At 40.0% G+C, this 24,292-nt stretch overlaps 2 protein-coding genes across 3 annotated transcripts in view; one reads left to right on the forward strand and one right to left on the reverse strand.

The window, feature by feature from the left end:
- On the reverse strand, nt 1–21,856 carry LOC144605892 (RNA-binding protein EWS-like). 2 transcript variants are annotated; one of them, XM_078421540.1, is made up of 18 exons: nt 21,572–21,856; nt 17,917–17,953; nt 16,043–16,094; nt 14,320–14,443; nt 14,194–14,208; nt 12,818–12,995; nt 11,959–12,123; nt 11,473–11,669; nt 11,007–11,187; nt 6,359–6,393; nt 5,715–5,750; nt 4,681–4,868; nt 4,469–4,598; nt 3,562–3,741; nt 2,682–2,796; nt 2,496–2,590; nt 2,160–2,379; nt 1–1,689 (listed from the first exon to the last, which is right to left on the reverse strand). In XM_078421540.1, exons 1-18 carry the CDS (start codon nt 21,582–21,584, stop codon nt 1,650–1,652), a joined length of 2,001 nt encoding a protein of 666 aa, XP_078277666.1. In that variant the 5' UTR covers nt 21,585–21,856; the 3' UTR covers nt 1–1,649. The 2 variants fall into 2 exon arrangements, with proteins under 2 accessions (XP_078277666.1, XP_078277667.1); XM_078421541.1 differs by lacking the exon at nt 14,194–14,208 and having other exon boundaries at nt 4–1,689.
- Nucleotides 21,555–24,292, forward strand: part of rhbdd3 (rhomboid domain containing 3) — a 23,411-nt gene continuing 20,673 nt past the window's right edge. The window contains exon 1 of the mRNA XM_078421542.1: nt 21,555–22,476. Within this exon, the coding sequence (XP_078277668.1) occupies nt 22,293–22,476 (184 nt within the window). The 5' untranslated portion in view covers nt 21,555–22,292. The remainder of the gene's footprint in view (nt 22,477–24,292) is intronic.

Genomic DNA, 24,292 nt, shown 5'->3' on the forward strand with positions numbered 1-24,292 from the left:
TGTTAGAAAGGATTTCCCATGCACCGGTTTTAGTTTTCTTCCTACAAATGTTTCAAGCTTAATAAAAATTGCTCAACTCACTAAAGGGATTTGAAACTCCTGCAAAGTTAGCCAGAACAACAGGCCAAGGCTGAACCCGGACACAATAACACACATTACCGAACCAATCACACCTCAGCCAATAAAGAAAAACTTTATTAATCAAGTTTAATCACTTAGAAAAATAACAGCAATACAGAACTCTAATGGTGTGTGGGGTTTTGAAATGGATCCAGACAGTCAATTTTATATACTTTGTGCCTAGACTACGTGTGGCAAGCATTATTCACAATCATAATGCACATCACCTTTAATATACAACATTCTGCAAGTGTAACTGTAAATTTCATAGGATTTTAAGCAATATTCAACAAATTGTTGCGAAAGGAGAATTTAAACAGTATGCCTATGAAGCTCCATCTTACAAATCTCAATGTTCCAATAGGTTGTTTACCATAACAAATTTTTTTCAGATGTAATTTTAAATATACAATCTCCGTTACAGCAGCCAGATCTTCAAATAGTGACTTATACCAATGACTGATGTGCACAATTTCTGACCAGAGTGAATCCACAGTTAATTTCACAAATTATCCAGCACTGGAATGTCAAATATTGATTGAAATGACGTTACCAGTCCAAATCTACCACTGACAAGTTAATATTTGAGATAAGGCAACTAAAAATTGGTATATCTAGATTTAAAAGATATAGAGCACAAGTGTCAGAATATGCCCACATCAATACTAAAGTCAAAGTAAACCTGAACGCTCAATAGCATTACCAGCTTTAGCAGGTCAAATGTACAAAATACCTGCAGTCAGCCAGACTGACCACTGAAAAGCAGCAATGCGTGTACAATTAACATGGCCAAAATGTATGAATCACCAAAAAAACAGTGATTAAATTTGCTTGTGACCTAAAGATCTGGGTACTCCACAACTCAAACAGAAAATGCTTTCACATTGTCCATTAAGCACCCATAAGCATTTCTTTCAGCCGCCAAAATCCATTAAAATATATGTTTTTTTAAATAACCCATTTTAAGGGGCATGGGGAAGTTGAGAAATATTCAGTGTACTTTTGTATTTTCTATAGTAATAACTGCACATGGAATTTGCAAAGAGACTCGTGCAACAATTTTTTTTAAACAGCTGTTGAACTTTTTAATGAAGCCGCAGAAGCTCATTTCAGTGTCATTCAAACTTTGCAACTCGTGTACTTACTCTCAACTGTGGAATGCTATTTCAAGCTACTTTCAGCAGAACTTCAGGAAGCCACACTAAACAGAGCGACTCAGCTTTTTATTGCAGTATCACCATAGTATAAACAGAACAAAAGCTATGCACTGTACATTTTTGTTTTGCATGCTCTTCAGGATCTCGTTCACATCATTACATTCACCTTGACAAAAGTAAAAATTAAGCAAAAAGTCACCCTAACATGAAATTTACTTCCTGACTCGGCTATATCCACTGAAAAACTAATACAATACCGAAATATTGCCGTAATGTTGTTGCAAACAACATTATAAATACGGAATTACAAATTTAAAACATTTTTAAAAAATATTTGTTGTAGTAAACAGAAAACCAGATGGGTCATCTACTTCAATATGGTCTCTCCCGACGGTCCTGGCGACGATCACCCCTAAGGAGAGGAAAGCCCATTAGCAATTCACATTTTTAAAAGGGCACAAATCATAGTGTGAAGATGTAGAATGGAATCAGGCCCTTTGACCAAATCTAATCAGCGATTATCAGCTCACACTACGTCTGTAACCCCACTATCTCCTCGACTCCCTATACACCAGGGGCAAATGAGAGACCAATTAACCTACGCCTGCACATCTTTGAGACATGTGAGGAAACTGAAGAATTCGGAGTAAATTCTGTGGTCAGAGAGAGAACATGCAAACTCCACACAGACAGCAACCATGGTCTGGATTGAATACGGGTCTCTGGCGCTATGAGGCAGCAGCTCTACCAGCTACGCCACTGTGTTGCATCAGTGGAGTGTTTCTAGAAAACATCTAAGAAACAGGGCAGCTTCAAAAAACACTGGATCCACAATTATACAAAAATGTTCTTGTAGAAGTTTTGAAACACCGGTTAACTTACTTCCTATCCATTTTTCCTGGTCCACCACGTCCACCTCTGAAACCCATAAGTTCGCCCATGGGGGGACCTCCAATCATTCCTCTTCCACCTCTGAAGCCACCTCGATCACCACCACGTCCTCCTCGGAAGCCACCACGATCCCCTCCGCGGGTTCCTCTGAAACCCCCACGATCCATACCACGGCCACCACGCATCATGGGGCCACCTCTACCACGGTCACCTACAAATGCAACTTGTATAGTTAGGTTCAACTGTTATACCAAATATGAACAGAAACTCTCCACTGTGTGCATTACAGACCCAAGAGAACTGATAAATTGACAATAATTAACTCACCCGGAGGGAATGGTGGTGGGACAGGGCCATCTGGCTTTGGAGCCTTGCACTGGTTACATTCGGTTCGCCAGGCAAAGTTAGAATTTCCACAAGTTCTATTAAAAAATATGTACATTACACCCAGACAATTGCACCATCAGATCATTAATATCTCTGAATAAAACGCTGAAACCAAGCCTGACATACGGGTTAGGACATCTCCAGTCACCGGCTCTCTGCTGTGTATTTCCTCCGGAAGGCCCACCGCGTCCGCGTGGCCCACCTCGTCCACCAAACCCTCCTCCGCCACGACCCATAGGTCCTGCAATGGAAGCCACAGGAACAGGACATGTCAGCCAGCAGGACAACGGAAACATTCCGGCCAGTCTCTACAATCAGCTCAAAATACACATCACCATTGCAAAAGTCACCTGAATAAATTTCATGCTACAGAAGAGAAACAATCATGCTATAACTCGTTTGACTTAATTACACAGAATTACACAATTGAAGTAGCCTAAATATTTATTCACGCGAATCAAAACCTCAAAATTAAAAAGGTACAATTTATAGACTGCAGGTATTAGATACGAGATCTCAGAACATGCTGGGCCCAGTGATTTGCTTAGAACAATTTGAAGACAGTATTTCAGCATTCAAACACAGGTTATTTGACATGGAGGACTATCGTTTAGTTTGCTTGAAAGGCAATGTAAAGCTGGAAGATGGCACAAGATTGGAGGGGGTGCATCCAGTCCTAATTTACAATACAACAATGTGATGTTCATCCCCAGACGCCAATCATTGGAAAAAAGAGAACATTGAACATCAATGGGATCAGATGCAATTTTGAAAAGCAGAATGAATACCTCGTGATGGAGCAAAAGGCGTCAGCGTTAAGAATATTGTAACAAATTCAAATAACATTAGAGGTCAATATTCATTGAGGACACTGTATGGAGGACTACAATCCAGATCAGCACCCCAGCTCAAATACTACAAAAACAGTAAAGGACTACTTAATTTAGCATTAAAGCAAACCGAAGTATGTGTCCATGCCCCCATGATAAAAAGCAAAACATATTACCTGGTCTGTAGTGAAGGTTCTCACCTCCTCGACCAGGAGGTCCACCGCCTCTGCCGTCACGGAGGGAAACGTTTCCTCGCATATTGTTGAAGGACAATGGTGGTGGCGGCTGCTGGAGCTGGGGTGGCTGCTTTTTTTTTGCCATAGTAACCTTGATTGGGTTTGTGTCAAACTCCTTTCCTAAAAAGGAATAGAAATTATTAATGCAGCACAATTGAAAAAGTATTATCGTGCATTATAAAGAGCATAAAAAACTTACTGTGGAAGAAAAATTAATATCCTTCCTCACTTAATTTTAATTGGAATTGAACAAAGTAACGAAAGGGTGTTTGGATGTGACAATTGGCATCTCTCGTTGACCAGGTGCAGAAGTACCGCCTCTTGTCTGGGAATGGGTTGAAGGGTGGATGGTATAGGTAAATATGAAATAGACGAGATAATGAAGCTTGTTCTTCCTTTGTGAGAAGTTACAGTAGACCACCTACACCCTATACCGCTAGTGGCATAGAGAAATGCTACTGTAAATGGGGGGCTTATGATTGGCTCGGAGAGGGGATGGTGGCACGGGTTGCCTAAAAGGCGAGATAGAATGTCAAGATGCCATTGTATTGTGTTTGGCTTGTATTAACCAACTGTTGTTGAATAAGATTAACATAAACAAAAAGTATGTTATGACTAATGAAATAATTGGTGCCCATGTAGTTGATAGAATATTTTCATATAGTAGTATCTAACAAAAAAACAAAAGTTGTTTACTGCACAGTAAAACTGTCAGTTAATTCTGCTGTGAAGTCAGAGAACTGGTGGGCAGTTTACTGCCACCATGATATCATGCAATAAAGTCTCAAAGCAAACCGCTTTTCATTTTCCTTTAATTTCCCTCTAAATTAATTTCTTCCACACCTACCATCAAACCATTCCAGAGCAGCCTTCGCAGCAGGAGGGTCATCGTATGACACTGTGGCTTCACCTTTGGGTTTTCCAGTCTCTTTGTCGATGACTATGTTGATCATAGGCTGCCCAGTTCGTTTGTTGATCTACCCATGTACAATAGTGAAGTCATTATCAAAATGTAAAAAACATAACATAATTTCTTCAATAGTACACATCAATACAAACCTTTATAGCACCAGTTTGCTTGAAGAAATCCAAAAGCCTTTCTGGAGTTATATTTTCCCCCAAACCTTGCACATAAATAGTATCTTTCTCCACATCTTCCTGCGGGGCTGAAGTTGTAGTCGGGGTTGGGGTTGGGGCTGGAGCGGGAGCAGGAGCCGGAGGTGGGGGTGGTGGTTCAGCTGCAGTAACTGCAAAAAGAAAAAAGCATCAAGAAACATTCTCACCAAAGGAGAATTAATGTCCCACAAGAAAAGTCTAGCTTGACTTTAAATTCCATAAATTGAATGTATGTGGAGAACAGAAGGAACAGCAGCAGTAGGATACTGATTTCTTGGAGTGCATGTCAGGGTACAAGATGGCCGATCTTTACTGCTCTCGTGGCATATCTACCACTTCAGCGATTAATGGTCTGATTTTGGCTGCAGTCCCTTTCTAGCAAGTATATCAAAATTATCAGACAATGATACCAAAATGGTACACAAAATCCTAGCTATGGTATGACAGTCCCAAATAATTGAGGGAAATATCTTTATTCTTGTACAGGAATTACTGGAAACAAAGGCCAATATATAATTTGCATTTTAATTTGTTATTTTTTTAAAGCAATTTCCATACAAAAAGAACAACCTCAAGTGCAAAGGTGATGGCCAGGATAAACAAAGTTATCGACATGTAAGAACATTCCAAAGCATTTACATACTAATAAGCAGATGACTACCATTAGCGATTGAGCCTCAAATGAATGAAATCACCCTAAAAGTCCTCCTTGGCAAACCGATGCAAGTAAATCAAAGCGAATTGGCTGCAAGGAATAGGATGTTCTAAAGAGATGAAACTTCAAAACAGCTTGTAACAATTTTCCCATATCCACAGGCTCGCTCAATTGCCACAAGCAAGATAAAGAAAGAACATGTTAAAGCATGCTATTTAGTTGGGACACACCGAGACACGTGTTACAAGGACACAGTAGAAAGAACTATGTAGAAAAAACAATTAAGGTAGTTGTATTCTAATAAGCAATTTTAAATCATTACCTGGTTCAGGCTCCTGAGTTTCTTCTACTGCTGTTACTGAATTGAGAAAAAAAAACAAGAACAACATTACTTTGCATTCCACTGAACCACTACCTTTAAACATCTAGATCTATAATTCCAGCACCTTTTTTTTTTTGGTAATTCATTCAACTGAGATGCACTGCAAATGCAAGACCACACCATGTGAAAATCTTGAGTGTAAAATTTAAAATTACAATTTTACTTTTAAAAATTCCCCCATTTAATTTTTAATAAATAAACCATTGTGTGTTTTACCACTTTGAGTGGTTATTCACTTTCTATAGTCATCACCAGCAAGATTCTGAAACCCATTTTAACGCAAAACCCTCACTTAGGCGTTTACTCACTTTTATGTGTTTAGTCACCACCAGCATCAGGTAAATTGAAACCCGTTTTATTGAAAAACCCATCACTCAAGTGATTATTCACTTTATACATCCATATTCACCACTGTATCAGGTAATCTGAAACCCATTTTAACTCAAGCCCACTTTATTGCCGGCAGTTGACACAAGTGCTGAATTTTGTAAACGGGTAAATTTTACTATGCAAAAAAGATTTCCCCGAATCACAGACTGCAAACACAATGTATTTGACTAACCATTTTAATACTAAAAACTTACCACCAGGCTTACTGAAGCCACCCCGGTCGACACCGCTGCAGGGACAAATATGAAGAAATGAAGCATCCCTTGTGCCAGTACCAGCTGAGCCTAAGGCTCAATGATGAAACTCGTGCCTCTTTTAAAGCACTCACTGGCTAAGGCCTCTGAAGTTTCACCAGTTTTCATCTGCGAGTTTGCCTTTCTTCATGGTAGTTCTCCTAAAGCTTTATTTAGTACACCCTCAAAAACCATATACACCTTCACTGTTTGACTTGCCAGTAACAGGGTCTCAAGAACTAAAGTTGGTGCATGCAGTTTTATAACAGAACTGTTAAGCAACCATTACACTAGTTTTACATTATTCTTTTACGTTCCAAATAAATTACATATTACTGTAAATAATAAATACCATGTTTACATGACAAGTGTACAATACCATGCTTTTATGTATTACTCCACTTGCATACACCATACACATTTTTTGTCCATACATATGTAGAAAACGTGTCTAGTCCCACTTTTCAATATGCTGCCGGCTCAGTCAAAATAGTTTAAAGTATTGAAGTGTAAACAAGGCTCTCACTTTGTAACCTGTAGCATATAAATGCGACAAAGCATGTTAACATAGTTTCCATATTCAAGCATTTAAAAAATAAATACTGTATTGGCATTATTAAATCTACATTCTAATACTTACCTGCAAACAAGGGAGTGAAAGCAGTATCGTACTGCTTAGGCTCTGTACATTTAAATTCTTCCACAGAAGAACAAACGTAACATGATAAATGGCAAACTCCTCACTGCCTTACTAACCATTTACTACTACAATCACCATTTTCTAACCCATCATTTAAAAAAATCTATATTTACCACCCCATTCCCTAAATGAAATAATTACAATTGACCCAGGTAAAATGCAGATGAATCCCTTTCCACCCAAGCATAGATTTACGTTCTTAATTATTTTATGGTCATTAAAAAGTTAGTCAATTGGGTACTCAACCTTCCTACTCGGATATTTTTATATTGTCATTTCATCCCATAATTTAAATGGCGAAATCTAACTTTGAAAAGTAGACTAAAAGTTACATCTAAGCTGAAGATCCAGATTTGGGGTTGGGTGATGAGGTAATCAACCAGTTAGTTATCAGGAGGACTGAAAAGATTTTAGTCCAAATGTGATACCATTTATAGTCATTCTTTGCGAGGTGCTCAGAATGCAGCACTTACGATAAACTAATGTATCAAATACATACGCACTAATTGACTCATGCCGGCATAGCTGTTTGAACTTCAATATTCAATTGCAAAAGTGGTAACGCCCAATTACAGCATCTCATTGAAAGTAGCTTTTTACTTTGGGACACAAGTGCAGGCTTAGTTAGACCTTGTTCACAAGGTAGTGAGCAAATTAATGGATCATCAATAACTCCTATGCATCTCAACAACAGACAAACTCCCTGTGATCAAGTTACCATTAAAATGATACATATTTTCCATTCACTGCATGATTATATAATATAACGCAAGGTTTCAGACTCCCAACTTAAGGGTTTCAGACTTGTATTTAGTTCAGTGTTTAAAATAGTAGAAACAGGTAACTGTATAATGATTGAACTATCAAGCATTCAACAATTCAAATCGCGGATTGAGCGATATGGGTCCGGTACGAGACACCAATAGAGGATGGTTTTAATACAGCTCTGACCACAATGCGAAAGTTTAGTAAAGGTGTCATTTTGAATCCTGGCTGTACCCACCTAGGAGCATTCGACCAGCTCCAAACTCAAAACTATTTATCAAATGATAGATGATTTATGAACGAGAGAAGTAAACAGTTTTACCCTATTCAAGGCAAAATCAATGGATCATATTGGCATACAGATCCACAAGTGCTGTGGACTTCACTAAAGTAACTGTAATGTTACATGCAGGGAAAACTGTTCAACCACAAAATGCTTTTGTAGCAGAGCCTGGTCATCTCCATAAATGACATCCATCCCCCCCCCCCCCCATATGATATAAAGAGATCTCCAACTGATTTCCCTCCCCACCACAGGGTGAAGACAAATTCAGCAGCTTGCAATTCAACCAGACATCGTCTATCCGTTTACCCATGTGTTATTTCAAAAACAGCCCAGTAGCTTATTTAAATATCACAGGTTACCAACACTTTCAATCTGGACTGTTTTAAATTCAGTACAGTTGTCAACACGGGAAACTATGCTGTTTTCCCACATGCCCATTGTTTTAAGTTTTGTTTTTAACAAGTGATTTTTAGTTTATTACACCAAGCTTCCCTTACTGGGAAGGACATCAAAACACATCCATTTATGTGTCTTTATCATAACTGAACAAATTTGAGGGGTTGCAGGCATTTTCAGATCCAAGCTTAGATCTACTTAAAGTTTTTCTACCTTTGTACACAGAAAAACAGGATACTTACCTTCATCTGTTTTGAATGCTGTATTGGCAGCTTGTGGATTCCCAATAATACCATTTGATAGCATTTTAGCAATTACAAATGAAACACAAAAATGTGTATGGTGGGATATAGAATAGATTTGAGACTATTACCCAATCCACTCAAGTGCCAAAACTGCATTTAACGAGGATGCTATGTCACTAGACTATAACATACTAATGACCACCAAATAGCATTAAGTTGCCAGGGTCAGTGGAATCAGAGCATGTGTACCCATCAATTTATAAATGCGCAACCTCAAATCTCAGTAAGGGCTCTGAAGAAAAACACTTTTTCTAACAATATGAGCAGCATCCACAAGATTCTCTATTTCAGAAAGGGAGATAATCAACATTCTGTTATGGGACAAGCTTCCACTGGTGTCAGCAGCTCTCCGATGCAGCATCCAAGTGGCTATCCTTCATACAATCAGCAATAGTTCAGGGGCACAGTCTGATTAGTCCTAGATACTTACAGCTGATAGTACCAGTAGGGATGGCTAATGAAACTAACCCCAGTCCAACATTCTCTCCCTCTATCCCAAGTAATTCAAGGCCAGCTATACCTTTTTTTAAATGGCACAACAGCACACAATAGGGAGTAAACACTCAACCCACAAGTATTTTAAAATAGCCCTCACGCACGAATCGTCATTTACTTAAATCAAATTTAGCATTGGCAATCACTGCCAGGCAATCTCTTTTGGTGCATTTGTGCCCTTTTGAAATTAGCGATTCTTCGTGAATCAGCCATTTTTTTTTAAACCAAAGGCAATTAAAGGCAACATGTTTAAAAACTCTTACTGGCAAGTTCAAATTGAAAGACAATATAGTAAAGGAATTCCCATTTTCCACTGACCCTGCCTATAACAAGGCATATCCCGATAATGCTTTCAGCTCCCTTGTTGATTAGTATACAAGTACAATGGAGTCTTTAAACGCAATGACTATAGGGTTTCCATTGCCAACATTAAGGAAAATGCACAAATTACTTAAAGTTCAACTAAATTGGTTATTATTCATAACATTAAATAATATAAAGGCCATAGCACCCTGGCAAATGGAAACCCCATTAACTTAAAATATCAAAACTTCCAGATGTTGAAGTGAAACCTTTATCATATTCTCCTAAATTAAGTGCAGCAATTATATTTCTGCTTTGGGGAGGGAGGGGGGTGGGGGGTGTTAGCAACAAAAACAAAACTGACCACATGGAGTCCAACTTTCAAAAATTGCTACATCCAATTTCAAAAGAAGCATGGCATATGCATAATGTAAAGCCCATGCTAACTTAAAATAAATGCGTTTACTACCACAAACAAACTCAGGCTCCAAATAATTACAAAACCAATTTATAAACTGTTCCACTTTACATCCCACAATTTTGCAATGGCAATTTAAAAAAAATGTTTAAGAAAACCACCCAAATGAAATTATGTTTTCTTCCAAAAATATTAATAAGATTGATGTAGTGATGTTTGAGAGATACTCCGCATATAAACATTGTAATAAACACATTTATATTCTCACCTATCTTGAAGCAACATTTAAAGAGAAACGGAAGGACGATTTAACACTTATGAGGATTAAAGGTTTCACCCAGAAAGGCAATGTCATATTCTGTGGAGCAAATGCTATGTTTAAAGTTAACCTCCCTCAAATTCACGTTTCCAAACTTCTTGGAACACCAATTTGAATTGGATTTAAAGGCTTTAACCAAATCCCATTCCAAACTACAAATTTTTATAAATTTGGAAAAATAGAGCACACTCGAAAGGAAATTAAAGTTATACCCAGTTTTATCGCAATACTTACATTACTTCAGAAGTGGTACAGAGATTACGATTATATGCAAGTTATACCACAGAGACTGGACATTGCCTTTGGAAAATTAACAGGGCTGAAAACATAATTTTGCATTATAAAGTTCAGGATGAAGGTTTTTCTTTAAAAAAAATTTTTTAAAAAGGGCCATGGATTTAAAAATAAAGATCATATCTATTTAGATGTTGAATTTAAAAGCGAACTTTACATTTGGACATTTGGCTCCTCATAACCCCAATATAGGCTTATGGGAGTATCCAGTTAAAAACAAAAGGTTATTTTTGTTAAAAATCAGCCAAACATTTTCAGCCCTGTACTGGTAACTTATTATGGGGTGATTTATTGTATTAATCTCTCTAAAAGGAAGCAGTCATCTTACCCCATGGCACCACGTCCACTCCGACCACCTCTACTGTAACTACTTCCTCGGCTTCCTTGATCATAGGTTCCACGACTTCTGCTCCGGGTGTCAGAGCTACTGGTTGAAGTTCCATAGCTACTCTGGTCTTGTCCATACCCACTCATGTTATTAGTGGATGGTTGCTCCTGTCTATAGGAACCTAAGTAACATTTAATTAATTAGGACAATTCTGAGTCATGACAATTAGAGCATTTAGAAGTAAACATCAACTATCAACAGGTGATAGTGATAGTCAATTGACATGATCATAGCCATTCCATGATAAACAGCCTGAATTCAAGCTACCATTTACTCCTTTTGGAAAAACAAGTTGCGTCAGTTATCAATTTTTTTGTTGCTTCTTCCAGTCTGCTATGCAAATTCAAGCTAACTATTTGGCCATATCATTAGTCCCAACTTACTGAAATACAAAAGTAGAACTTACTGTACTGGCTTTGTTTGCTATAGTCTGTTTGCTGTCCATAGCTAGACTGCTGACCAAACCCTGTAGGCGGTTGCTGCTGGCTGTATCCTCCAGTTGGGGGTGGTGGTGGTGCATAGCTACTCCCCTGTTGTCCATAACTTGCCTGCTGGCTGTAGGAACTCTGATCATACGCAGTTGGTTGAGTGGTGCTACTGTAACTATTAAAAGAAGTTGAGGGCAAGTGGTTTGATAACCAAAGGTCACAAGTTGCAAGATCAGTTTCAAAGTACTTCCTGATATTTATTATGGTAAACACAATTCTGATTTTAAAGGTACCAATTGGTTTCTTGTATATTTTCTACTAAAAAAAGTGACATTTTCTCTTCAGTCTTAAACAAATGACACAAGTGTGGAAACTAATCTGACATCAGATTTTAGTATCTTCTCCCACTCCACCCATTATGAATCCGAAAAATCCTTGGACCAGTTCAGTCACAAAACAATTACCTTGTGGGAGGAAAAGATGGGGGAGCAACGGGAGGCTGAAGAGGATAAGTTCCATGAGCACTCATTTGAGGGTATCCATAATTTGTCTGGCTGTATCCCACATTGGATTGAGCATACCCAGTACTTGGCTGGCTGTAATCATCTTGCTTGGTCGTATCTTGTGCTCTGAAATTTAAGTCAGCAATTAGGAAAGACTGCTTTACTTTAAAGTTAATATTTACTTGGGTTGGACAACAGGGAGTTGTGGAAAAATACAAGGGAGACAAAGCAAAATGTGGTATACACTGGAGGAAGCATAAAAGACAAAACATGGAATGTGATGTACAGGTTGTATGATTTTAATAGAACATTTTTTTCCATCCAATTGTAATGTTGCATATTTAACAAAGCAGGAATTTAAAATATATTATATATCTAGCCCAGGTTGTTAAATGTTCTGAAAATGACCAACCACAATTCTCAATTGTGGGTTAACATGCAAAGCAGTTTTCTGACTATATTCTCAAGTTCAAGGAAGGCCTGTGATTGAAAATATCTTTTGAATACTTACCAATAAGTATCTTAACAAAATAGACTGAAATCAGTTAACGCAAGTTTTGCCAGCAAAAGTCTGTTTTGTTTGACCTCTCTCAGAAAATGGCCTAAATAAGTTATCCGGGCCATGAGCCATTTACAAACAATACAATACTCATTCATCAAATTGAAATTCAGTGTCATGTTGAACAAATAATAAATAAACCATAAAAGATGGCAAATACATAGGCACAGCAGCCGCACGATATCCTGTGAAAATCTGCATTTTTATTAAAAACACCCTTCTCACCCCTTCCGCTCGCATAAATGACATATATATTTATACCTGGTAGGTGCAGCAGAAGACGTGGCTGTGTGCTGCCCATATGCAGCATAGGTGGGTTGTTGACCATAGGTTGGTTGCTGACCGTATGTAGCTTGAGGCGTACCAGTGCTGTCATACCCAGTTGTATAAGCCTGCACAGGTTGGCTGTAAGCCTGAGGTGCAGCGGGTGCACTATAACCTAAACAAAAGGGAAGAGTGCCCTGAAACACCTACTATAGTTTTATATTCACATAACCAATGCAACATAACCCTATTCATTCAGATACACTGGAAAGAACACGGTACCTGTCAACTTGAGTCATTGACAGGAGAGAACATTTACACAATGTCTTTGGGTATGAATCCTGTCATGTGCTTTGGAGGCTCGAAGAAAAATTAAGAAAATGCTTTTATTCCACATGTTAGAAAATGGGGAAATGGAAAGGATTAGGAAGGAGATGCTGCAGTAGAGTTCACATTACTGAAAGAAGGGCCATGGAACATGGATTGGACGATACACAAGCTTGGAATTAGAAACCAAGAGGTTTTAATTTTGTATTCACTTTCTAAGGGTGGAAGTTCCAGGGCACTTTGTCAAATCAGTTAACTAAACGTGCCTTGCTTTTGACATTTAATATGACTTGTAAATGTATCACATAAAGGCCTGTATAATTGACCTGATAGTAACTATGCTCCCCCAAATATCCTCACATGTGTTATCAATCATAGATACCCTTCAAAAATAAAAAAAATAAGGAACTCCAAGGCCCAGTAAACTCATCTCAAATGCATATTAGTATTACATCTACTTCATTTCTGATAGGGCAGGGAAAGTGAACATTTAATGAAAGATTTATTCAGAATGACATTACACTTTTAATAAAAGCTAAATTTACAATACCTGGGAGGCAAGATGGATCTCCCAATCCACTTTAAACAAACCAACTATTCTTTCTCCAAATCCAACTTGTGAATTCAAAAACATTGCCATATTCATCATATAAATTCACTAAATTTGAATCAAGGTTGCAACTAGAATTTAGTTTGCATAATGGACCATATCAAATCTTGCCAATTATACTTGCTGAAATGGAGAAATGCCCAAGTGGCAAATTGTGTCATTTCAAACAGTTTTTTTTGCAATGCTCATGGACCTGCCCAAATATATGGTAAAAGACTGTATACATACCATGACTGACTAAAAGGTGGCCAATCTAAAACTTACGGGCAACTTACACCCCCCCCCCCCCCCATAGCATCAGGAGCACAAAGCAAAGTCCATTGACAACATTGAGTAATCATGACAAAAAAGCTAATTTTACATTTAAGTTTTAGATGTCTGATGTAAAACAATGCAACAAAACATGAATCATGCAACAATGACCAGGCATTCTAACCTGCACTTGTCCCTTCTACCCAAGAAAGCACACAAGACAGCAATAAAAAAAAACAAAAAAAAACAGGTTCAGAATTAATCATACAATTTAAATGCAAGTAAAACTCTACAATAAGTCAACCCTTACCAGTCTGAGGTTGCCCATATGCGGCAGTATATGCCGTCTGTCCATATGCTGCAGTTGTTTGCGCTTGAGTGTATGTTGTATCAGTAGGCTGCGTATAGGTTCCATAACTCGGCTGGGCATATGTCTGATCACAAAATGTATTAATGTTGTAATTGCACAATATGTAGCCAGTTTAACAGTAATGAACATCAAATAATTAGAAATACTAGTTGAATCCATATCTCCCTCTCTCCTGCGGGCCTGGCAACCCTCTGTGCAACCCCCCCCCCCCCCCCCCCCACTCCATCCACCCTCCGCCGTTTGCACCACCGTCGAAGCATCGTAATTCGGGGAGCATCTGCATTAGAGCAACGGGCCCCAACTGTGCACGCACGGACCTTCTCCCATGGCGGCCATCGTGCCCCCCCCCCCCCCCCGCACGCCTCAGTGGCCGCCACTCGGCCGGGTCCTATTATGACACCGATACGTGGCCAACGGCCAGGTTAAATGAAAACGTGATTTTTAAAAAACGTTAAAATATCAATAACTTAAAAAACATGACACCAATTTGAATGAAACTTCGCTAACATGCACCCCAGGACAATGGTGGGCCTACAATGGTCGTGCTATCGTGTACCATTTTAGCTGTATTTTGGGAGCAAACAGTCAAATATAGATATAAACAAGATGGCCCCCCCCCCCATTCTCTCCTCCCCCAACCTTACTCTCCCCACACCCCCCTTCCCCACGACCTCCCCTTTTCCCAGTACCCCTCTTTCCCCCACCACCAAGCCCCCTCCGGACGACCCCTCTTATCCCCCTCCCCAGTCCCCATTCTCAGACCCCGCCACCATTCTCTCTCCCCCACCCCCCCTTTCCCCAGCACACCCCTTTTTCCCCTACTCTCTCTTGCCCCCAGCACCAACAAGTCCGGGGGGGGGCGGGGAGCGCATCAGTGAAAGGTCCGGGGGGGGGGGGGGGGGGAGCGCATTAGTGAAAGGTCCGGGGGGGGGGGGGGGGATAGCGGGGAGAGGGTCTCCAGGGTGTGGGAGAGAGGAGAGAAGCAAGGGGAGGAGAGGGGAGCCCATACGCACAGACGCACCAAGCTGAAAGCCTTCAATAAATCAGTAGGAGGGGGGTCGCGCGAGCTCTTCTCACATGGGCATTTTGACGTCACACACTGAAGGCCATTGAAAAAAACGGCTGAATTTTTTTAATTTTTACTAAAACCTCTGTAACTTAAAAAATACACGACTGAATTAAATACAAATATCATTTTCGGCAAGCGTCCAGCGGTGTGATTAGGCGGTGCAAAAATCGTGGTGCTACGGTTTACCGTAATCAGCCGAAATCAGTGAAAAATATATACAAGTGAGGAGATGCCGCGCATGCGTACTGAGCACAGCCGCACCACAGCGCCCCCCTGAAAACCTTCAATAAATCAGGGGGGGGGGGCAGCGCTTTAAAACCTCTGTAACTTAAAAAATATGCGACCAAATTAAATAAAAATATAATTTTCCAGCAGCGTTCCGCGTGGTGATTAAGGCGGTGCACAAAACGTGGCGCTACGGTTCACCGTTTTGCCGAAATCAGCCGAAATCACAGATATATATATAGTGATATATATATTTATTCATATATTCATACACAAGATCTGAGTTTTAAAACATTTTAGATTCTTAAAATGTGCATTGCAAAATTACCATGCGCAGTAGTTTTTTTAAAACATAAAGCCAAAACTTACCTGGGTTGTCTGTCCATACGCTTGGGTAGGCTGAGCCGCATAGGTTCCATACCTAGATAGATATAAAGTTACGGTCATATTGCTTGAAGATACAAGTAACTGCAGAATCCCTTTAAGTTGCAGATGGGGCAATGTACAAGACAAGGTTTGCAATGAGGATTAATTGTGAAGGTCATCCAGTCAATTTAATTAGGACAGTTGGCGGTGAGAACAATACACCTCGGCATTACAGAAAGGTTGCAGCTTTAGAAAACTGAATTTCCATTATGGACACCCTTGGCAAATGTTCATATTTTTCTCTGCATTGTGATTATTTCCAAATGCCATAAGTGTTCATTGCTATTGCATATCTCAAACTTTGGTAGTAATTTGTCTATTTCGTAAGGGGAAATTCTGCTATCCAACCGTTGCAAATGGGGAGCGGGTACACAGAAATAAAGGCCATGGAATATCGACCACAATATTAGCTATGTTTGTAAACTTAGATTGTTTAGTGGGCCAAGAAGAACCTTGATAGAAATTTAGAACTGTATGAGCCATAAATAGGGTAGACAATCAGAATCTCCTTCTCAGGGTGAAAGTTGCAAATACTAGGAGATATAGCTTTAAGGGGTTTTGGGCAGGGCATTAAAGGAGATGCACGGGGCAACATTTTATTTCTAAACAGTGGTAAGTGCCCAGGAGATGTTGTCAAAGGCGGCGGTGGAAGCAGACATAGAAGTGTTTAAGGAGTCTTGTTAGATAAATGTGCAGGTGAATGGGTCAAAGGCATATTCCTGTTTTTTACTATTCTATGTCTTAATTGTTGCATCCCAATGTCTGGTTAACAGCTAGCCCATGCCCTACAGCTAATACCACGTCCTTCATTTACCAGCATACAAAAGGCTCAGTTTTGTCAGTAAAATGCAAGATTATTTGTTTTGTACTTGCGCCTGGTTATAAAACTAATGAAACTGCTATTGCAAGAAGTCTTACTACATAGACAGTTCAGTCTGCACATTTTAAACACATTTATCTAGCCCAGAATATGAGCTGTACCACATGATAATTTATAATGTACTCTGCATGTAAAAGTTGTGCAGTTATTCAAACAGCATACCTTTTACATGCAATGTATAAGCTTACTCATGTGCTCTAACCAGATTAATTGTCTTGTTGATCAGGTCCCAGTAGTACCAAGGAGTCCTATTGATAGTGTTAAGATAAGTGATGTATTCACATATAGCCTCTTATTGCATATATCCTCCAATGTTGCCATGGCTTAGTTACACATTCACCGCTTCAGTTCACCTACTCCACCCACAAATGAAGGTATATATAAACCAAATAGTGCACATTTAGGCTAGCTGTTAGCTTTTCTAATGTTGTTTATTACTTTCAATTCTAAAACATTTTACAGCTTGGTTTTCAAACCTCACACTCAAAAGTTCAATTGATTTTGAAAACATACCTCATCCCCAAAAGGAAATTCAGAAAACATTTCTGATTGAAAGAAAATGGACGATGGATTCTAACATTGCACTATGGGAACCGAGCTATCTTATTCCCACCTATAAATAGAGCTTGAACCGGAAAGGGTTAAGAGGTCTTGGAGTATGAGGTTATGAAGGTTAAGATGTATGGTCCCAACATTTAACAATGTGGTCATGGCCAACTTTTTAGTCAAAATGCCTTAAACATAAAAACTATTATCCCAAAAAATTGAAACTGAAATTTAATCTTCACTAAGCAGTGAAATGTCTAATAAATTGGAGACAAGCAATGATGCAGAATTTGGCACGTTTAAAGACTAGAAACAATCCACGCATACCAATGAAATAATTACTTGTAAGCATAAACTATACAGTGAGAATTGCACAGGAAAATATACTTACCCTTGCTGAGCTGCAGCTTGAGTATAGGTACTATAATCTAAAAAAAAGTGTAAAATGGATTCTTATTTCAACGAGAGTAAAGATACTGAAACCAAATATTTGTCGATATTGAAATGTTGCTTCAATTAAATGCAAATCTTGAAAATATTAAAGAATGTTATTTTCTTTTCAATCTCTAAAATAGTGGAATATGGGGTGTCCAGCTCCAACCTGAAAGTTGTGTTCCAAAGAAATTGTACATTATAGAAAATTGTTATAAAAGCCAATGGTAAAAGGGGTTAGAAGTAGAATTTCAGATTTGCATTAACAAATTTATTTTTTGCACAGGATTTTTGAATAAAGTCATTTTAATAGTCATAATATCATTTTAATAGTCATTTAGCTTATATTTCCAAGCTAAAAATATAAAAAAGGATTACTTTGTTTAATAGAGTATCATTGTGTAAATAGAAGTGATTTCTTGACAATTTCAATGGATACCAATGGTGAAACTAGCAAAGAAGTGTCTGATTACCATGGGGAGCAACACAAAGCATTTATTTTCCCTAGACTATTACCCCCCCCCCCTTCCAACATTGGATAATTTGTTTTACTGCTTGACAATATACTTTAATGTTGTTCTCTAATTTGAGGTTGAAATCGTGTTATATTCAATTAGCATAATGGATACACACACTATAGCAGAACTACCTGCACGCAGCAGACATTCCCTTACCTAGGGGATAGGAGGGCATATGCCAAATGAGAAGCACAAATGGAGTTGCACTTTACGAATGTCCAGCCAGTCTCAGAAGTGAAACAACTATTTGTGAAAGTACGAGGCTTACATTTGTACACCACCATTTAACGAATCATCATTTTGATACAAGAGGATGAAAAACAGTAAAAACAGTAAATGATAGGGAGTGTCCTACAGGTGATGCACCAATTGTGGGAAAAAATTCTACGCATCACATTTCCTCCTCTCACCACAAATGCTCCCTAACTGGCTTGCAGTTTACACCATAATGCCCTTATTACAGAATTCCAGCAATTGCAACAAAACCACAACCGTGGGCTTTTGTGCCAATGGTTAAATTTGTATGTGAAACTTTACAATTAGAGATGCAATTCATGTCAACCCATTAAACTTTAATACTATACTCACCTAAAATAAAAATATAAATCACTACTGAGGAAAGGGATGTTGCAGCACCTTACTTCCATCATCAGAGGAAGGTCTGTAACCGGAAGCTTAATGCTCAATTTGCTCCCAAAATAACCAATTGTTCTGTAGCAATGGCCAACTTTTTCAATTAAATCATGCAAACTATTCAACCAAAGCTAATCCCATATCTGTAAAACATGCCATCACACCCAAAATCAAGTGTCAATTTTCAACACCTCCCATCCATCAAATGCCCTCTAGCATTTTAGGGTTATCGAGGCACCTTAAATAAGAAAATGGTATCACTTTTATCAGTGTTAACATCAAACTCATGGTGTCCATAAATGCAAGCATTTGAATGTTGCAAGAGAAAAGCTCAGCAAAAATATATCACTGATGTTGCAATAAATGTGCACGGTGTGATAACTGAAGACCCAAATCAATTGTTTCATAAATAAATGTATTTTTAAATGTTACGTTTGTACTACTTAGCTCTTCCTCCCACATTGAAAGAAAAGGTTATGAAATAGAAAATCAAGTATACAAACTTGCACATATCAGCATCTTCTCCCACATATCTAGGCAATGATATTTTGTATTGTGAGATGCAATTATAGAAATTGTTCCATTTCCTCAGTTAAAAAAGATAGGCTCTCTTCCATTGACATTGACTGAATTTCTATGGTTTCCCCCCACAATTGTGTGTTTTTGATTGTGCTATAGGCCCCATTTAGAACAACATACTTGAGGACATGGCCAAATGATGTTTTTAGCAATATTGTATTATTTAAAAAACAGAGATATAGGATTAGTAACTACTTGTAAATAGTGAAATTATCTCTCCCCCATGTCATATTCAATACTGTCGATCCAGAGACAGCTATTGTCCAAATTAAATTTTTTGTTCCAGGTGGCAATATAAGATCATAATAGGAGCAGAATTAAGCCATTCAGCACATCAAGTCTACTCCACCAATCATGACTGATCCATCTCTCCCTCCTAACCCCATTCCACTGCCTTCTCCCCATGACCCCCGAACTAATCAAGAATGTGCTCTCATTAGTAGTTACAAGTGCACAATCTGGATAATACTAATATTGTACTCTCATCAGTTACAAGTGCACAATCCGGAAATGGGTGTGAATAAGTAGGTGCATAATTTAAATTAAAGCATTTGCCACAAGGAGGGCAAAATGTAACATGGCAACTATTTTTGACATAACATCAATCAGGTCCTGCTACCACAAGTATAGCACATGGCATGGGTTTCAACTGAATTATGTATTCTCACAGTAGTTATACACTCTTACCCCACAGACACCGTTCTATATTACAATGACCACTATCGTGGGCAGCAGGCCATTGGAGGGGGGGAAAAATCAGATAAAAAGCTTTCCCTCCATAGAGTTCAGACTCAATGCGTGGAAATACAACTACTTTTCTTAAAACACACCTAACACCAAACGGGATCATTTTATAATTTACTAAAGTAGAGGCTGTATGTTAGACGGCAATAAAATTTTAACAGGGGCCACAACGACTTCACCCCATATACGAACTTCAAACACCTTCAGGCACAGATAAACCGTTTAACATCTCCCCCCACACACGAAAAACAAATGTTGACGCAACGCAAAATTATCGTACCAAAGATAATCAGCTTTACCATCTTTTGTTATATCCCCCGCCCCTCTATGAAGGAAAAAATAACGAATTTCGAATAATTATACGACTCCATTTTGGCAGGTCGTAAGGGATTAGGGAACGTTTTTTTTTTTAAAGTCCAATTTAAAAAATTTTAAACGATTTATTAAACTCTGGGGAATATTTTTGAAAATATCACTTTCAGAAGTTGAAAAGCCGCACCACCAGCAATGTTGGAGCACGGATGCGATTGTGTACTCTTTGCTTACAGTATTTGAATAAAATAGGCAGACGTGGTTAAAAATAATGCAAGTGGTTTCGTTCCATGACTGATCCGGCGGCAGGTTAATGCTCCCTTCCCCCACCCGAGCTAGGCCTCGAAGCCCGACGGGGATTGAGCAAAGAAAGCGCTTCCTCTTCCTCCTTCTTCTCCACACCCCCCCCGGCAGGGACTAAGTGCAAGGCGCCGGCCGGCCGTCGGGGGACGCGAGATGGCGGCTCGGAAGGGAGGAAGGAAAGAGAGCAACCGGGGCCCAGCGGCTCTTGTGGCGCAGTTTTACACGGAGGAACAAGCGCGGGTGGCTGTATCCTGACGACGGATGACCTGGGGGGAGGGGGGGAATGAAGGAAGAAGGCCCCAACGGCCGCCCGTTCCCTTCATCCTCCTGCAACACGCCATGGCGAGGAGGGCCCAACTTACCAGGGCGGCCTGCTCTCCGTCACTCACACAAACACAATATAATCACCCCGAACACGGTTAAACCCAACCGCCGGGCGGCGGAGCGGCTCGATGGCGGATTTGCGGGCGTGCAGGGCGGCGGCGGGTTTGAATCGACTACCAACAGTCGGAGGCTCGGTCTTACCCGTCGACGCCATCTTCTCCGACCTCTGACTGCCGCAACGCGCCTGCGCCGACCCTCGACGGACTCGACCCGCGGATTTGGCGCCTTGCGCAACTTTCCTTCCACAGCACAAAGACAAAACAAAAATCCCTTTCCCACTTCCCTTTCAGGACACTTTGACCCTGAGCCCTTGAAGAGAGGGAAAAACCCGTATTTTAGAATTTATTTGTTTTTTTTTGGTTAAAGTCCCCTCACACACACGCGCCCACCCCGCCTGCCGATGCGTGGCCAAGGCCTTATGATAATGATGACGCTGAGCGCTCGGCTCGCTATATAAGGAGTGGGCGACGTCAGGCGTCACGTGTGCGCGCGTTCCCCGTCACGTCGCCACGCTGCCGGCGGGGACAATGGAGGGAAGCCGGACGGGCGCAGCCGTGTTTGCGGTCGCGATGGAAACGCGGCCATTTCGTTGTGTGGCAGCGCGGACATTTCCTCCCGCTTGAAATGAACCCCGAATTATGTCTCTATCTTCCCGAATAATAAAGACCTTAAAATCCTTCCTTTCCCGCTACCCCACCTCCAGCATCACGACTGTTCTCCCGTCTTCTCCGGGCCTGGGCGGTGTTAACGCAGTTTACCAGGCTGCGGCCTTCGCCTCTCCTCTCCTCGGCGGGTAGCGCACACTAAGCGAGGTTCAGGCTTCTGTCGCGGCCCAGGCTCAGGCACCCCGGGGTTGGCGAGAATGTTCTACCGACACCAGGCTGCGGACACGCCGGGACCCCGAGGTCGCTGGCCGCCGTGGCTTGGAGCTGCCAGGCTGCTGAAGGCGAACGCGGCCTTCGTCTCACTCGCCGCGCTCTGTTGGCTCATCGGGGCCGAGGAGGCCTTGTCCCTGAGTGCTGGCCCTGTGCTCGGCCGGCGCCAAGGTAAGCGTCCCGGCCTCGGCCGCCTGCAGAGGTAGAGGCGGAAGATTTACTAGCAGGCCGAGTTTAGTGCTGCAGGACAACGAGAGGCCGCAGCAATCAATTAAAATGTGGGTTTCATTCCTAAACATAAAGACCGCGTATACTAAATATTTTAAAAAACAAATTGCAAAAGTAGTTTTACGAATGTGATTTGTTTGAAGGAATCTCCCATCTAGAAATACCGTAACACCTGAAATCGTGCTGAGGCCCATTAATTGATTTAAAGCCTTTTTAACTTTTAAGCTACAATATTTAAGGTAAATTAGTTTGTTTTTAAGCCCCTTAAAGATGCTTGGAACTGCAATATGTGCTCGTACAACGTCAACTAAAATTCCACTATCCCAACGTTTTTGTTCCTTGTCTTTCAAAGAGTAGCATCCCAAAACCTTAGGATGACCTAGAGAAGTTTGCACACGCTTTTTATGGCTACATTAAATTGCAGTTTTGTTGAGTTGAGCATGATTGTGCTCAAAACCTACTGTAGACTGACATTTCCAAGTACTTTGCTGAGTAATTACCACATTGAGGAAGTGTTTATTTTTGGATAATACTGCACATCTATATGTTCATTTCGATAAACGAGATTGCATGGAAAATAAAAGTGGAGGTATTTTCCAAAGATTGGTGGAAAAACATTTATTCCTTAACCAGATCCAAACATTGACTGGGATAGGAAAACCAATACCTTTGTTTACACACTGCACTGTGACATCATGAAGATGTGGACAGTTCTATCGATTATACTTTCATTATATGGATAACCGAACCGCAGCAAACAATTTAGACACAACACGGTCAACATTTAGAAAAAACAGATAACATGCTTTATTGATGTTAAAATAACAAATGCAAGAAATATTTGTTAAATCAGGCAGTATCGACAGAGACAGAGAGAGAGAGAGAGAGAGAGAGAGAGAGAGAGTAACATTTAAGGTGAATGTTCTGATGGAAGATCATTGACTGGAAACGTTAACTGTTTTTCTCTTATCAAAGATGCTGCCTGAATTCTGAATATTTACAGCCTCGGCAGATTTTTGCTTCTCAATGCCTCTGAGATGTATTGATTGAGGATTTGACTAGAAGAACAACTTCCTGCTTTTCATGCAATGGTACCTTTTGTATCAATTTTGCCTCTACAGGGCTCTCGGTACAATACTGAAGTGTTAACCGTGCTTCTATATAAAGATTTCTAGTTGAGGATACTAAAATATATATTTTAATTTGAAGAGGATGAAGAGATCAATCACTTTCATTGGGTTTCTGGTCATCTCTCATTATTTTCTCTTAATTTTCTAATTGATTTTCGATCATGTTTAGCGAGGTGTTTTTATTTTAGAAAACACCTCACAAAAAGTGGAATGGATATGAATGGGCTTCTTAATTATCATACAAAAACCACTCAATCCTCTCTCCCTGCACCATTCCCTGTGCCTCTCAGAAATGTTATTAGGCAGCAGTGAGAATTAGAAAGAATTAAGATAAGTAACCATAGGGATTTTGAATGGATTGAAAGATACAGCAAGGAAACAGGCCATCAGCCCATCGATTCACAATCATTGATCACCTGCTCACACTAGTTCCAATGTTATTCCACTTTCTCATCTCCCAACACACAGCGCAATTTACAGCAGCCAATTAACCCACAGAATGCACATCTTTGGGATGTGGAAGATAACCAACACGGTCACAGGAAGAACTTGTAATCTCTACACAGCCAGCACCTGAGGTCAGGATCAAACCAGGGTCTTTGGAGCCTTGGGACAGCAGCTCTATCACT

Source organism: Rhinoraja longicauda, chromosome 25 (assembly GCF_053455715.1).
Source record: "Rhinoraja longicauda isolate Sanriku21f chromosome 25, sRhiLon1.1, whole genome shotgun sequence".
Lineage (NCBI taxonomy): Eukaryota > Metazoa > Chordata > Chondrichthyes > Rajiformes > Arhynchobatidae > Rhinoraja > Rhinoraja longicauda.

Bases quoted from the DNA above. Each gene is read 5' to 3' on its own strand.
- LOC144605892 (XM_078421540.1), bottom strand. The intron at 11,670-11,958 runs GTAATTGTTTTG...TTCTTTTAATAG, and splicing joins CCATCTTTTCCTCCCACAAG to TTACAGTAGCACCACTCAAC. The intron at 2,797-3,561 runs GTAATATGTTTT...CTTCCATTGCAG, and splicing joins GAACCTTCACTACAGACCAG to GACCTATGGGTCGTGGCGGA.